The sequence below is a fragment of the Medicago truncatula genome, chromosome 5, assembly GCF_003473485.1.
Source record: "Medicago truncatula cultivar Jemalong A17 chromosome 5, MtrunA17r5.0-ANR, whole genome shotgun sequence".
Classification (NCBI taxonomy): Eukaryota; Viridiplantae; Streptophyta; class Magnoliopsida; order Fabales; family Fabaceae; genus Medicago; species Medicago truncatula.
The window spans coordinates 2686380-2702322 of NC_053046.1; the positions used below are offsets into that span (position 1 = coordinate 2686380).

General features: G+C 32.1%; 1 protein-coding gene across 1 annotated transcript; it reads left to right on the forward strand.

Annotated features, from left to right (window-relative positions):
• Positions 1-415: 415 nt before the first annotated feature.
• On the forward strand, positions 416-15056 carry LOC11442621 (glutamate--cysteine ligase, chloroplastic). The gene is made up of 15 exons (XM_024784156.2): positions 416-567; positions 672-822; positions 1041-1148; positions 5765-5857; positions 6101-6184; positions 6380-6448; positions 6543-6613; positions 6722-6790; positions 12118-12211; positions 12989-13078; positions 13185-13265; positions 14177-14269; positions 14354-14434; positions 14624-14693; positions 14788-15056. The coding sequence occupies exons 1-15, from the start codon at positions 533-535 to the stop codon at positions 14874-14876; spliced, it is 1278 nt and encodes a 425-aa protein (XP_024639924.1). The 5' UTR covers positions 416-532; the 3' UTR covers positions 14877-15056.
• Positions 15057-15943: the final 887 nt, after the last annotated feature.

Here is a 15943-nt window from a genome sequence, read left to right on the forward strand (position 1 = left end):
ATTTTAATTGATTAGTATTGGCAAACATTTTAGTAACATCTACGATCACTCCTTTCACAATCACATTTGAATAATCCAATCTAATTAACTTTAGCTACCTGGTAACTTACTTAACTTTTCATCAGTCAATTGCAATCTGCTGAAAACGTTTGTGTTGTGTATCCGTTAGACAAAAAAATAATACTACTAATGCATGCATTTAGCTATATATAGTTCATCACGTGTTACTTTGAGGTGTTAATATATGTTGTTAATTTCAATGAGGCAGAATGGAACTCCTTAACTTGAAAGGGACATTAGGATCATCATCCATGGTTTTAAGGAAAGTTGAGTCAAACCGAAGGGAAGGTGCATATTTTAAATTATCTTCTCTATATATATGTAGTGGTTCAGTCCATTATAAATTTTTGTACAGATCTACCAAAAAAAAAAAAAATTTTTGTACAAAGATAGAGAGATAGTAAAATGCAGACAAGGGAGAAGTGTTATTGTTGCCACTGAGCCATTAACAAAAGATGATTTAATTGACTACATGGTACATGGATGCAAACCTAAGGAAAAATGGAGGTGAAAAAAAAAAAACTCAGCATTCACAAATATTTGTCATTTTTTAATCTTGTATATGGAGTAAATAATTATTTAATGTCAAATTTATGTATGTGTGATTGCAGAATAGGCACAGAACATGAGAAGTTTGGTTTTGAGTTTGATACTTTACGTCCAATAAACTACCAACAAATATCAGCTCTACTCAATGGCATTGCTGCGAGGTTTGATTGGGATAAAATTATGGAAGGTGACAATATCATGGGACTCAAAACCGTAAGATTAGGACCAAACTCATGTTTCTGCGATATTGGTTAAGAAATTATAAAATGAAATATTAATTTGAAAATTATATATTTTACTTTTTAAAATAAAAAAGTGTTTCTTTTAATGTTAACTTTGTATTTTTTTTTCTATTTTTAATTGTTTAACTAGTGTCTTGAGACATTGGTTAGCATGACTCGTTATAAATACATTGAAAAATTGTTTTTCAGGGTAATCAAAGCATATCATTGGAATATGGTGGTCAAATTGAACTTAGTGGTGCGCCTTTGAAAACATTGCATCAGACTTATGACGAGATTAATTCACACCTCTATCAGGTCAGTATATGCAACTTGTTTAGATGTTGTTGTTATATAAGGTTTGAAGAAAAATGTTAGAAACAATCTATTTTTAACACTCTCTCTAATATTTACTCTTTTATTAAATACTTTATGTGGAAGTCATTTTCAATGTGTGGTATCCACGTGAATTTCACACAATAAGAGAGTGAAAATTAGAGAGTGTCCATAACACTTCTCAAAGTTGCAAATAACAAAAGATAAAAATAAAACTAAAAAAAAGGATGAAAAAAATTTACGGGCATCAGACTTATAAGATACTTCCTTCGGTCACTATTATAAGCAAATTTTGACTTTTTAGGTACATTCAATAAATGATGTATGTGGTCTATAATATAGACTACATGCATCATTTATTGAATAAATCTAAAAATTACTACCTCCGTTCCTTTTTAATTGTCACATTTTGACATTTTACACAAACCAAGACAATCAACAATTGATATTACTTTTGATGCAATAAGCTATACTTTTACTATAATGATTTTATTCATTTAATATCTAATTTCATATATTTCTCTCTTCGCAGTAAATAACTGAGGATAATATTGGTAAAACAACATTTAATGTTGCATTGAACTTTGAAAGTGGCAGTTATATACAAACAAATTTTTTTTCCAAAAATAATACTTAAAAAGGAACGAAAATAGTAGAAATTTACTTATAATAATGACCAATTGGAGTAAACGACTTCTCAAGAAGTGCCTTCAGTATCACATTGCTCCTAGCCCGACCTCCCAACGTAGCTAAGAAATTATGAGTTTCTTTCATGAACATTCAAATTTCAAGGTACATTGAATTCCCTCAGCAACAATCTCATGATTGCACATATTAAATTCCCATAATGATGATAAACATTCGAGGTACATTGAATCAAAAGAACAACATGAAGAGAGTTATAATGAGAAACAATAATACTTTGAAGCAAGATTTTACAATTCGAGAGTTTACCTCAACTCGTTTTAGCTATATAAATTCGAATCGTAAACTCGTACGAGTTTATCTAAAATTAAAATTATATAAAATTTATTATATATATTTATAGCATATGTAAGCTAATATTTAAACAAAACATAACCAATTAACCACATTTAAATAATAAACTCTAACAATAAAAAATAAAATTTATCAGTACATTTAAACTCTTTTTCATCTTCAGTTGTAACTTTAACTTCAATTGTTCCATTTTCTCATTTAAATACTTGAGCAAATAATATATTTGAATGATTTCAAATCAATCAATAATAACAAGTTTCTGAATGCATTCCCTAAAATTCAATGTATGTCATTGTCACGCATTGGCGTAATTTCTGTACATAACAAGCATGGAAAAACTGAGTTATGCTAACCGTAAAGGTAAAATTTCAGCACCTTAGGATTGAAAAAACAATTGGATTTTGAAAGAAAATGACACAAAAAAAAAACCAAAAATAAAAAATAAAAAAACTCAAAGGTAAACTCGGACGAAACAACCCTACTTACCGATTTTAACACGTGTTAACTCGGTCAAACTCGTCAAACTTTTCGATTTCACCAAAAATCGAGTTTACCTCCGAGTTAACACGTTTTTGCCACCTAAAAACGTAAACTCGGGCGAGTTTACGTATTAACACTCGATTTGTGAAACAGTGCTTTGAACCCCGAAAGCCCACGCACATGAGCAAAATATCATCTGTAGAGAACAAAAGTGTCACTTATACAGAGAAATGAGATGGAAGTATGGCTGGAAATGAGCCGAGTCGAATCGAACTTGTCTAAGTTCGACTCGATTCGTTAAGAATTGGCTCGGTTCGAACTTCGGTTCGAGCTTGATACGAACTTTTTTTCAGCTCGAGTTCGACTCGTTTAAAGTTCACGAACAGTTTGGTCGGCTCATTAGGTTCAATTCGTTTGTTCAAAGCACATAACTTTAGGAATGAAAATAAGTAAATCTACTTGAACCACATAACTTAAAAGTCAAAGAATTTAAATTTTTGACCTATAAAATATATTGGAATTTTAACCAAATTTTAATGGACTGGATGAGGCTGTTATTACACATAGTATTTAACACCAGTATGCAACCACCAAATTCAGTTTTGTCTTCTTTTGTCATATGTTTATTTTATTATAGATAATCATATCCTCCATTTTTCATACATGTTCCTATGTAGGACTATTTTAGTTTTGAAATCCTTAAAAACTACAACAACATTGTGCATGACATTGTCTATCAATTTTAATGTAGCTCATTATTATCCTACTATTTTTTTGATTTATAAATATTTAAATTTGATTTATTATTATTATCCTATTATTGCTAAGTGTTTGTCTTAGTTTTTAAAGTATTATATATATGATTAATTATCTATAAATTTTAAAATATTTTTTTAAGTGTTATATATATATAATTTACGCATCTTGTGAACCAAACGAGTCGAATTACATATAGTTCAAGTTCAATTTAATTAGTTGACGAACTTAATTTTCAGCTCAAGTTCGACTCATTTGGTTCATGAACCTAGTTCGACGAATCAATTGTCGGATCGAATTACGAACTTTAATCGAATTGGTTTGGTTCATTACCAACCCTAGATGAAAGAGAAACACTTGTTAGAAGAAGATAATATTAATTTATGGTAACTTCATTTACTATAGCACTTCAGTTTAAAGTGATGAAGTTGGTGTTCAACAGGATTAAAATGGGAATGTATGATGCATTTCTTGTTTGAATTGGTTTTGTTTATCCGAAAAGACCCAAGTGAAAATAAACACCCATAACCCCACCCATAAACAATTCATGTATAGGGTCGTTCCAAACAAGTCTTTGTTCTGCCTTCAATTGAGTTCTACGTTAGTCAATGGTGGGATTGATTCTTTAGATTGATCGGTCCTTAAACAAGATACTACATGTTAGCATGGGCGGTTCTATGGCCTGGCACTCGCCCGGGCTCTGGTCCAATTTTTTTTCAATTTCTTATGTAAACCCCTATAAATGTGTTGCAATTTTTTTTTGCCCGAGCTTTACAATAAATCTGGCTCCGCCAGGGCCGGCCCTAGGGCATAGGCCGCGAGTGCGACGGCCTAGGGCCCATGCCGGTAGGGGGCCCAAAAAATCTTTAAGGTAAGGGGGTGTATATAGAAATATTTGGATTTCGGGGGATATATATAGAAAAATTCTCTATAAAGGCCCAAACTTTGACATGATAAAGGAATGGGCTGACATCTGTTAGTATTTTTGGCCCTTTTAGTGAGATTTTCTATATATATCCCATGTAACACAAATATTTCTATATACACCCTCCTATAAAAAAATTTGGTTGTTCTTGATAATATGCTTAAAAATTTATTATCGAAGAAATTGGTGATATTTTTTTGGGCCCTTTGTTCCTAATAATGTGCTTCATTAATATTAAAAATATCGACGATATTTATTATCCAAGAAATGAGGATAATTTTCATAACAAAGCAAATTCTATTTAGTTGAAAATATGGTGCTAAAATTTCAGTCTACTTCACATGTGCTATTTTTCTCTACTTCTACGGTATTTTTATTTTGGTTTGGTGTGTATAAAATATTTAATTTATTTTCAGATGTTGTCTAAAAAAAAACATTTATTTTGTAGTGAAAAGCGAAATAAAAAAAATAAAATGAAAAGCAAAAAAACACAACAATGAGATAAAAAAATTATGATGCATTATGTAAGGGCCCTTTTTTTATATTATGCCTAAGGCCCGTAAAACTCTAGGAACGGGCCTGAGCTCCGCTAGTGCATGTTAGTATTGACCTCATTCAAAACCATCCCCTCTAGTATCTCCATGCAAATGACAAAAAGTTAAAGGAAAACAAAATCCCTTTGGCGCAAAATTCTTAGGGGAGAGAATGACTCAATTATTCTTCAATTTCGAAACAACCAAATAGTAGAAGACGAGATAACATGCATAATTAGGGATTCTTTAAGGACTCAATCCCTTGTCGTACCTTGATATGATGTGTGTAGAGTTTACCTATTCAATAGAGAAATTTCAAATTATTCAAAAATAAAATAAAAAATAGAGAAGTTTCAAATGTTTCATAATCATTTAGCTGGATGGAAAGCTAGCTATTGAATTTGGCTGAGCATATATTACATTGTTCGAACCAGCTATTTATTGGGAAGCAAATAGATGCGTAAATGTGTTGGCCAAAATGGATTGTATAGTAGATGTGTACTATCAGGATTTATGGTCAGATATAGGCAATCATTTTTCATGTGTCTAGTAACTCTCTAGTTTTTTCTTTTCTTTTGGGCTTTGTCCCCTTTGTGTTAAAATATATCATATATATATACCATAGACAACACGATTATATTTTGAAGGCAACATTGATTATGTGAATGTGAATTGCAACACAACTTATTCTATAAGTTTGTATTATTTAAACAACTATTTATTTATATGACAACTTATGAGACAACGTATATTTACAAAGAAAAATATGTATTGATACGAAAATCAAAATAATAAAGAAAGAAAGTAGAAATATAATATGAGTATGAAAGAGAAAATTATCATAAAAATTATTACAAAATAGTTATATAAATAATATTTCTCTTATTTTATTTCATGTTTGATAGGCCAAAACTGTTGCAGAGGAAATGGGAATTGGATTTTTAGGATTAGGTTTTCTGCCTAAATGGAGACAGGAAGACATACCACTAGTGCCCAAGGTAATGATAATATTTTGTACTTTTTTTGTCGTTATAAAACTTTTGAGTGCGCATTAATCAGGTTACGAGTTTTGTAAATTAAATTATATGTTTGGTAGAGTTAAGATCCTTTACTCATGTTTGGTATTATGTCACTAATATTCGAGTACACTTAAAGTTGATTATTGTTTGATTTCATTTTTCCTTTTTCAACAGTTTTTATTTTAAAGGACAACACTTTACTTTTATGTTGACTTCTTCCAGGTACGTTACGATATTTTGCGAAATTACTTCAATAAATTTGGGTCAAATGGTATCAACACATTATTAATGACATGCTCTATTCAGGTGAGTTAAATTTTTTAGTACTTCAATTACAACGCATAGGCAAGTATTTTTGTGAGTTATTTACAACACATTTATCCCTTTAATTATCTTCAGTTAAATAAAAAGAATGTTATATATTTTTTGGTGCAATATTTAAAAAAAAAAATTACTCCATCTAAATTTAGTACTAATAGTACACATTATGTATGGTTCTAGGTCAACCTTGACTTCAGTTCTGAAGCAGACATGATCAATAAAATGCGAGCCAGTCTTGCTTTACAACCTGTGAGAAATTTAATTTATATTCATTCTAATATTGCTAAAACTTTTCTAATTCTTATTGTATCAAACTAATTTGTACAACAATTTAATAAACCAGTTATCAACTGCATTATTTGCGAATTCACCTTTCAAGCAAGGAGTTCCAAATGGTTATGTCAGCTTAAGAAGGTTAATAGTTCTTTAATTATTTAGTCACCCTTATAAAATTAATAACCTGTGAAATTTACCTTTTTTTTTACTATTATGTATTTTAATTTTTTATTGGTGTTTAAACAGCCATTTGTTGGGTCAAGATGACATATGTCGCAATGGAATGCTCCCATTTGCTTTTCATGATACTTTTGGGTATGTTTACATTTACTTTTCTAATATTATTATCTTTGTTTCGAAACGAGTGTCATTTTAGAAGAAAAAGTTTATTTTAAAACGAATGTCCTTTACACTTTTTAATGTAGGATTACTTTTATTCTTCCAACTATACATTCTAATTGTTAAAGTGTACACTACATCCAAAGTATTATATTTCACATAGTAGAAAATACACCACCAGAAACTTGAAGATGTTAGTTAAACCATGAAATTTCGGAGACAAAATTCATTTTAAGGGTAGTAGAATGTAATATCCCAAAGATTAGTCTACCACTTTGTAACCATTATTTAATAATTCTAATTAGACTAAAGTGATGATTGGTAAAAACTTAAGTATTTAGAATTGAGATATTGGGTAAATTAGATATTGTATTATTAAGTAAGGGTCTTTTGATAACTTGGCCACCCACCTGAATTGTCAAGACCGACATAGTGCAAACACTCTAATATCTTGCAAGCGTTAGACCTCCGTAGGTTTTGTTTGGGGATTTGGAGGAGAGGGGAAGAAAAGATTTTGGGGGTGAAAAAGGGGAAATGAAGAAATCTTTTAATTTTTTTTTTATTTATAAAAAAGTAGGTTTTTAGAAAATGATAAATTAATGCATATGATTACTATATTTTTAATTTTAAAAATATTATAACAACATAGATTAAATTTAAAGAATTCATATAAACCTTTCTTTAATACAATTTTTGAGTCCCTTCAAATGATGAGAGTTTTGTATTATAAAGAAAAGTTAACCCCCCAAAGTCATTCCCTCTTATTTTCTTCTATTTCTTCCACTTGCTTATTCCTTTTTTCTCAAGTCTTCCCCTCCAAACTCGCAAATAAAGCTTTAGGATGAGACCCTAAAATATTTTAAGGACAAAAGCATAGGAAAATTCTAACATGGATCAGTGGGTCATATGGTCCATGATGGACAAGTATTTGTGAACGTTAGATCCTATTGTCATATTATGTACTCTCCAGACATGATTTTTCTTCTAACTCAAATTCTATCTCCGATATGTCACTTGTCCCATCTCTTTTATCGTTGAACCGCCAACTCTTTTTGGGTAACTTAAAAAATATTAATTTGATTTTTATAAATAAAAAATATTTTTAATAATCACCGTTTTCTCCTCCAAACTCGAATTTCCTCAATATTCATCCTCAACCCCAAAAATCATAAATCTTTATCCTCTTCTCCATCTCCAAACTCAAAAAAAAAAAAAAAAAAAAAAAATCATCATAACAACACCATTATCTATCACATGGTATATAGATCCGAAAAAAGGAATTGATTACTAATTTGTTGTTTCTTAGGTTGCATACTCTGCTAAATTAAATAAAAATATTAATTTATAATTATTAGTATTTTTTTTAACAAGCCAAAATGAAATATATTAACACAAAGTTTTGGTCCCTAGCACAAGGAGTGCCAAAGGAAACAAAACAAGATTACAAAAATAGTACCGATCAAAACCAAAAAAGACAGCAAGGAAAAATACATAAGCCAATCCCAAACATGCAAGGGGGCGCTGCCACCACATATGATAACCAAATGGAAAGCATACATTTAATGCTTTCAACCATTTGAGAGATGTAGGTATGGCAATGCGGCGGGGTGGGGACGGGTTTTGCCTTCCCCATCCCCATCTCCTATTCCCATATACCTACCCGTTACCCTACCCATATCCAACGGAGATGAAAATTGAATCACATCCTCATCCCCAATGGGTTCGGGTATTCCCTCCCCATCCCCGTTCCTGTAGTGAATCAATTTTTTTTAGTAAAAAATTAGTTTTTTTAACCTTCAATGGTAATGTTGTAATGCATTATCCAATAATTTGAGCTCATTTTAACATTTCCTTATCGAATAACTTGGTTGATCCTTTAACTATCAATGAAAGTTCTTATTTCATGACAATTATCAAACCAAATAACATGACATATCATTATCAACCCCTCATCAAAAACAAAAATATGACCTTTCTACATTCGGATAGGGTTTGGGTATGGGTTCGGGGTGGATACTCATATCCCCATTACCCATCCCGTACCTGTATTTTGAAATCGGGGAAAACCCAAACTCATGCCCAAACTCAGTCAAATCGGGGAAAACCCGTCAAATTGAGGTTGGTTTGGACGGGTACCCATGGGCACGAGTTTTGTTGCCATGCCTAGAGAGATGTAATCTTAATCTTCTCAAGTAGTTGCTTAGTTGTTCTTGTTGTGTTTGCAAAAAGTCTTTGGTTTCTTTCATTCCAAAGAACCTAAATACCATATAGCCAATTCAAATGAAGAAAGGACCTTCTTGGTGCGTAACCACCAATCCAAGTCTTAATTTGTTGCCATAGGTCACCAAAAATAATGGTCCAAAACCTGTTGAGGGTCCACAGAAAACAAACCAATCCAAATCTTAATTTGTTGCCATAGGTCACCAAAAATAGGACAAGGTATGATTAAGTGATCTACTGTTTCATTTTGTCCACATCCTGTAACGCATAATTATGAATTATTAGAAATAACACCCCGTCGCACCAAGTTATCCTTTGTTGGCCATCTATTACGGAGAAGACGCCACAAACAAATAGAAATCTTCAAATGAGCACTCTTATGCCAAGGAGCATCTGAAACAACGTCATGGTTATGCATCTCCTGCCGCATGAGCATTTGATACACACCACGAACGATGTATCCATCACAAATGTTAGGTTGCCAAAGCCAAACATCTGGTTCAGTACCTGCAAAATAACGTTAGTAAGCATATTCTTAATCTCCACCAGCGACTCCTCCTCCCAAGCTAACAAACGATGCCTCCACCTCCAAGCCTCCCCCATCTTCACCCCAACCTAAAGTGTACATCTCTCCCACCGACAAGTTCTTATGGATCGATAAATCATACAACTTCCTGAATTTCTCCATTAACGACACCGTCCCCACCCAACAATCCGACCAAAAGAAAGTATTTAAACCATTACCTAAATGTTTTAATATACTTCCTTCAAACCAACTACCACTCTCCACACCTATGCCATTTTGAATTCTAACAATCTCCCTCCACCAAGATGAACCTGTCACGCCACCCTCTCGTAGCCTACCTCTCTCCTCCCTATAGCGAGAGGAAAACACCTTAAACCACAGACCCTCCCTGTCCACTAAGCACCTCCAACACCATTTATCGAGAAGAGCAATATTAAACTCATGTAATCTTCTTACCCCCAGACCACCAACCCCCTTACTCATGCAAATAGTATTCCAATCTACCCAAGCAATTTTTCTATGATTCTCACCCCCACCCCAGAAAATTTAATTAAAATAGATTCAATGGAGGAGATTATACCTGCAGGAGCTCTGAAAAAAGAAAGGGAGTAGACATGCAGAGAAGACATGACAGACTTAAGGAGAATCAAGCGACCACCATAAAACAAATTTCTACTTTTCCAATCCGATAGTCTAGAGTTTAGGCGCTCTATAACCGGATCCCAAAAACTCAAGCGCCTAGTATCACCACCAATGGGTAACCCGAGATGCATAAATGGAATTTTACCAATTTTACAAGACAAAATAGAAGCGGCTTCTTGAAGCCAAGATTCAACAATATTAATACCAACCAACATGCTCTTCTGGTAGTTTACCTTCAAGCCAGACATATTCTCAAAGATAATCATAATTGCTCTCAAAGCGTGGACATTCGTCCAACTCTTAACACCTAGCAGAAGCATGTCATCCGCAAATTGCAAGTGGGAAAGGACAATGGGGGTGTGCGTTGCTATGGAGTAACGTACTCATCTTCAACTTATCTTGGATACTCTTCTCAACCCTTTAACTTAGTTCATCTTCCCAAAACCAAACCCAGTCACAAACAAAGAAACTCAAATTTTGTTCATATTACTAACATATCCTGCTAATTATATTGTTCAACTTATCTTGGATATTGTTTAACCCATTTTGAGTTTTTTTATTGTTGTGTTTTTGGGTAGATGAATTTTTTTTTAGATTTCATTTTTTTTTTGTTTAGAGATGGAATTGAGTTTGTACATAAAAAAAGCAAAACAAAAATAAGCTAGAAATGAAATTGAATGTTTTGTATTTTTACAGGAAAAATGAAATTTTGTTTTGTTCAATGTATAAGAATCATCCTTGTTTTTGGTAAAAAAAAAAAAAGAATCATCCTTGTTTATGAGGATGTTTTTTTTTACTGTCTACGTGTGTTCTTCAACAATTGTCTGGGTAATGGATGGTACACTGATGAAATGAGAATCATACGTGAGTTTGATTATATCGTAAGTAACATGTTTAAATAATTTGAGTTTTCCTTTATTATGAAAAATAAAATTGATTGGTGGGATAAGAAATAATTTGATACATAGGGTCTACCATATTACTATATGACATAGATCCATCTTTGTTTAAAATTACTTATCCATCGTGAACCATATATAACACTTGTTCACCGAAGAACTCTTCATATAGGGTGTGTTTGGTTTAGAAGAGAAGTTATGAAGAGATAAATAGGTAAGAGAGAGTCTGGGAAGAAAGAAATGAGAAATAGAGTAGATTTGATAGATTGTTCGGTAGAAGATAAAGAGAAGAGAAATAGAAAAGAGAGAAGTGTTGGCTATGTTTAAAAATACTAAAATGCCCTTATATTAAAAAACCTTCCACAATTAAATTTAATTAATTAAATCATCACACCCCAAACCCCACCACCAAATCAATCCCAAAAACTACTCTATGCAACAAAAAAAAAACGCAGCAAAGTATTCGTTCAGTCGGTGTTGCTGCTGGTGCACTTCTCCACTCTACATTTATCCACAAAAATTAAATGAAAAAAAATCAGGTTTCACCATTGTTGAACGGTTTAGCTTCCTTGTTATTTTTATAAAATGTTGCACCGTATTTTATAAGAATACTTTGCACCTTTGAGATGGCACAAATGAGATTTGAGATGGCATAGAAACAAGGATAATATAGGAATAACATAAAAAAAAAAAAAAAAACTTCTCTTCCGTCTTTCTTTGCATACCAGTGAAGAAGAAAAAACAGGTGGGATCCATCCTTTTTTTATCAATCTCCCCTACTTCTCTTGTGCACCAAACAAGAGAAAGACCACACTTCTTCCCTCTTTCTCTCGTCAGTGTTTCTCTCTCACCTATTTCTTGTGTACCAAACACACTGATCGTGATGTTTCTACTACTAAAGAAGGAAGTGTAACAATTGATAATGATTAATAAATAAATTTTTAATTAAATGATATAACCTTGTGAAAATTTAAATGCAAAAATACGATTTGATTTGTTGTGTGCTTCTCCTACAGGTTTGAGCAATTTATTGACTATGCTCTTGATGTACCGATGGTATTTATTTATCGAAAAAATAGATATATTGCTTGTGGTGGCATGTCATTCCGGGTAATCTTCTATTTCTTAAACTTTTTCTATCAAAATATATTGGAGAATTCTAAAGAGTATCCAAAGGAGATTGATTAAGCAATTAAAACAATTTTGAATTTTGAAACGATGAATTTTTGAGTTTGTTTATTGATGAAGATGTAGTTTATGAAGATACTGATAGAGATGAAGAAGAAGATGAAAAAAAGTAAATTTAATTAGAAGAAATATTTAGTTGGGCACAATCCTAAATCAAAAGTATTTAGATAAACACACATGAATGATAATATTTAAAAGAGAAATAATTAAGTCAAATCACTTGATATCATTTTCCTTTTAAGTTTTATTATCTATGTGTGTGTCTAAATAAATTTTATTAGGTTTGTGCCTATGTAAGAGTTACTCATAAATTAGTTGTTATTGGTTCACGGTTAAATACAATGCAAGATCTTATGATTTCTATTTTGATAAAAAGATCAAAAACTAATATTAAAAAAATTAATAAGATGTTTGGTGGACATTTGAATTAAAAGTTAAGCGAAGAGACAAATTTGACTAACAAAAGAAATATTAAGGGACTAATACGAAATATTAATTAATTAAAGTACCAAAAATGAAAACGTTAAATAAGTTAAGAGACTAATTATCTAATTTAACAAATAAATTTTATAATAAGAAAAAACAAAGACTAGATATATTATAATATTTTATTAAAATTTAGTCCACATTATTAGCGACTGGTTTGTGCAACATGATTAAAAAAGTACTTAATTGAAGTAGATTTTATTTTGGGTGCAGGACTTCATGGCTGGTAAACTCCCTGCTTTTCAGGGTCAATTGCCAACACTCAGAGATTGGGAAAATCATCTCTCAACAATATATCCTGAGGTTATTTAGACATAATGATAAGCAACAACATTAAGGATTCTGATCTATAAATTCAACACACCAAATTAAGTTGAACATGTATTAAATTTGATTTGATTTGATGCAGGTTAGACTAAGGAGATACATGGAAATGAGAGGTGCTGATGTGGTCCCTCAGAGCATGCTATGTGCTCCACCAGCTTTTTGGGTAATTCATCTTTTTTTACATTGCATAATCCAATATGTATCTTCATTTTCCAATTAGTCCTAATTAGGATAAAATGCACTATTCCCCCTAATTTTCAAAAACTTATAATTTTGGTCCCCTAAGTACAAAAACTACAATTTTTTTTTTTTTTTTGGTCAAGTCCTGATCAAAAACTACAGTTTTAACTCTTATGATTTAGCCCATTTGCATCTTTGGTCCTTTTGATCAATTTTATCCTTTTGATCTAATATATACCATGGTTCTTATCTCTTCTCGTTACGTCGTGTAATGTAAATGATCATTTAATTTCCACTTTTGTGATTTTACACATAATAGTTATTATTACAACTCCCAAAAATACCGCAAGCTGCAACCCTTCCGAATTTCTGCAATATCTTTAAGACACCTGTGTTTTATCTGCGGATATCATAACTCATTCGCTCTCCTCTTGCATCTTACACCTGGGTTTTGGTTGAGAAGAAGATGAAGTTGTTGAGAAAATGAATGAGAAGATGAAGATTTAATTTTTTGGAAGATGAAGTTTTTCTAGATTTTCACGTGCCTCTCCTTCTTCTTTTCCTTTCCTTTTTTTCTGATTTTTTAATTTATTTGATTTAAAAATTATTTTTTGGTTTTTAAAATTTTTAAATTAATTAATTACACACATGGCCTGATACGTAGGCGTTGAATAAGTCAAAATTGATCAAAAGGACCAAAGATGCAATGAGGCTAAATCATAGGGGACCAAAATTATAGTTTTTGTACTTAAGAGATCAAAATTGCAAGTTTTTAAAAGTTAGAGGAGGGGGAAAGTGCACTTTAACCTCCTAATTAATGTACACAATAATGTTAATATTGTTGTAATTAATCTAATGTTAGTTTATTGTGGTAATCTTTCCTATATATTCCAGGTAGGTCTACTATATGATGAGGTTTCATTACATAATGTCCTGGATATGATTGCTGATTGGACCACCGAAGACAGACAATATTTAAGAAATCAGGTAATGAAAAACAACAAATTCAAATATATTTGTTGCCTATTATTAAAGTTTCTAGGCCTAAATAATGCTATTTTTTATGTTTAGGTTCCTTTCACCGGTTTAAAGACTCTGTTTCAAGGAAGATTGTTGCAACACGTTGCTGAGGATGTGTTGAAGTGGGCAAAGGTGTATTCTATGTTAATGCTAAATATTTTGCTGATTTTGTTATATAGGCTAGTTTTTCATTTTAAACAAAAACTGAAAATGCAGCGGCATTTTTATGAATTATTGATGTCTCAACTATGTTGGCACCTAACAAACAACGATCATTTGCAACATTCTAATAAATATCGAACATCTATTTTTATTTTGGAGGCTGGCTTGGAAAGAAGATGCTTAAATGAATCCATTTTTTTGGATCCATTGATTGAAGTGGTTGGAACAGGTATCTAAGTTACTTTAATTTAAATTTAAATAGTTAGTTTAAAAAAGGAATTAAGCTTTTGTGACATGAAATGAAACTATATATGGTCATGCAGGTATGACACCAGCTGATAAGCTTTTGGAGATGTACAACAAGAAGTGGGGAAGCAACATTGATCCTGTGTTTAGAGAGTGTTGCTACTGAGCTGAATTCGTTTTAAGATGGAGAATCGGAGATAGCTTTATATGTGTTTGTTTATTAATAATTTTTGGAATCTTTCAACTTTCAAGCCCTATGTGTACCATCGATTATAAAATCTTGATATGTGTATAAGTCCTATCTTAATTGACAAAAATGTTAAATTGATTGAAATTTAAACTACAACTTTTTTATTTGTGTATGTGAATTTTCAATGACTATTATCATTTTGTCTATATAGTAGTTAGTTGTTAGATTAATTTTTCTTTTTTGTTTAAATTTAAATCATGACTTCCAACTCTTTATCTCTTAACTCAAACTAGTTTAATTGTCATCAACTCTCTTCATCTTCTTAATTTTAATCAGTCACTTTTAGTATAACTTGGTCTCCATTTTTTTAACCAACTTAGCCTACCAATTTTCAATTGCAGTGAAAGTAACCCATTAGATTTACAAGAATTTATCTTTTCTTTTGAAACGGCAAAATTTATTAAGACCGAAACTCTTACAAGACGCAAAGAGACGGAAAAAAAAGCAATACAAAGATGCCGTATATAGGCGTAACATCCACCATGCAAACACAAGTTTGCCTCAACCGAAAATGATACAACAAAACAAGCACCAGAATACAAAACCAAACAGCAAGGCAAATGCTATGGGTCTGAAATCTAATAAATCACATCAAAATTCAAGCCCCTAGCGATCCCTAAACCAACCCGAAACAGTCCCAGCACATCTCCCAAAACCAAACAGCAGCTCCAGAAGCCAAAAAACCAACAATCAGCTGCGCAGCAGACAGGCAGCAGCACCTACACCTGCTGTACTGTCATGACAGCAACACTAAACCCAGCAAAAATGCCAGCCCGCAGCCGAAACACAATGAAACCGGAAGATAGCAGCAGCATTACCTCAAGAGACACTCTCGGGGCACCAACTCCACTCATAATACAAACATGCCGGAGTATTCGATCGACTTAACATCCACCTCCACGTCAACACTTTAACCTCCTCCACTACCTCCTCCCACCTAGCATTAACATTATTAAAAATGCAATCATTTCTAGCATTCCAAA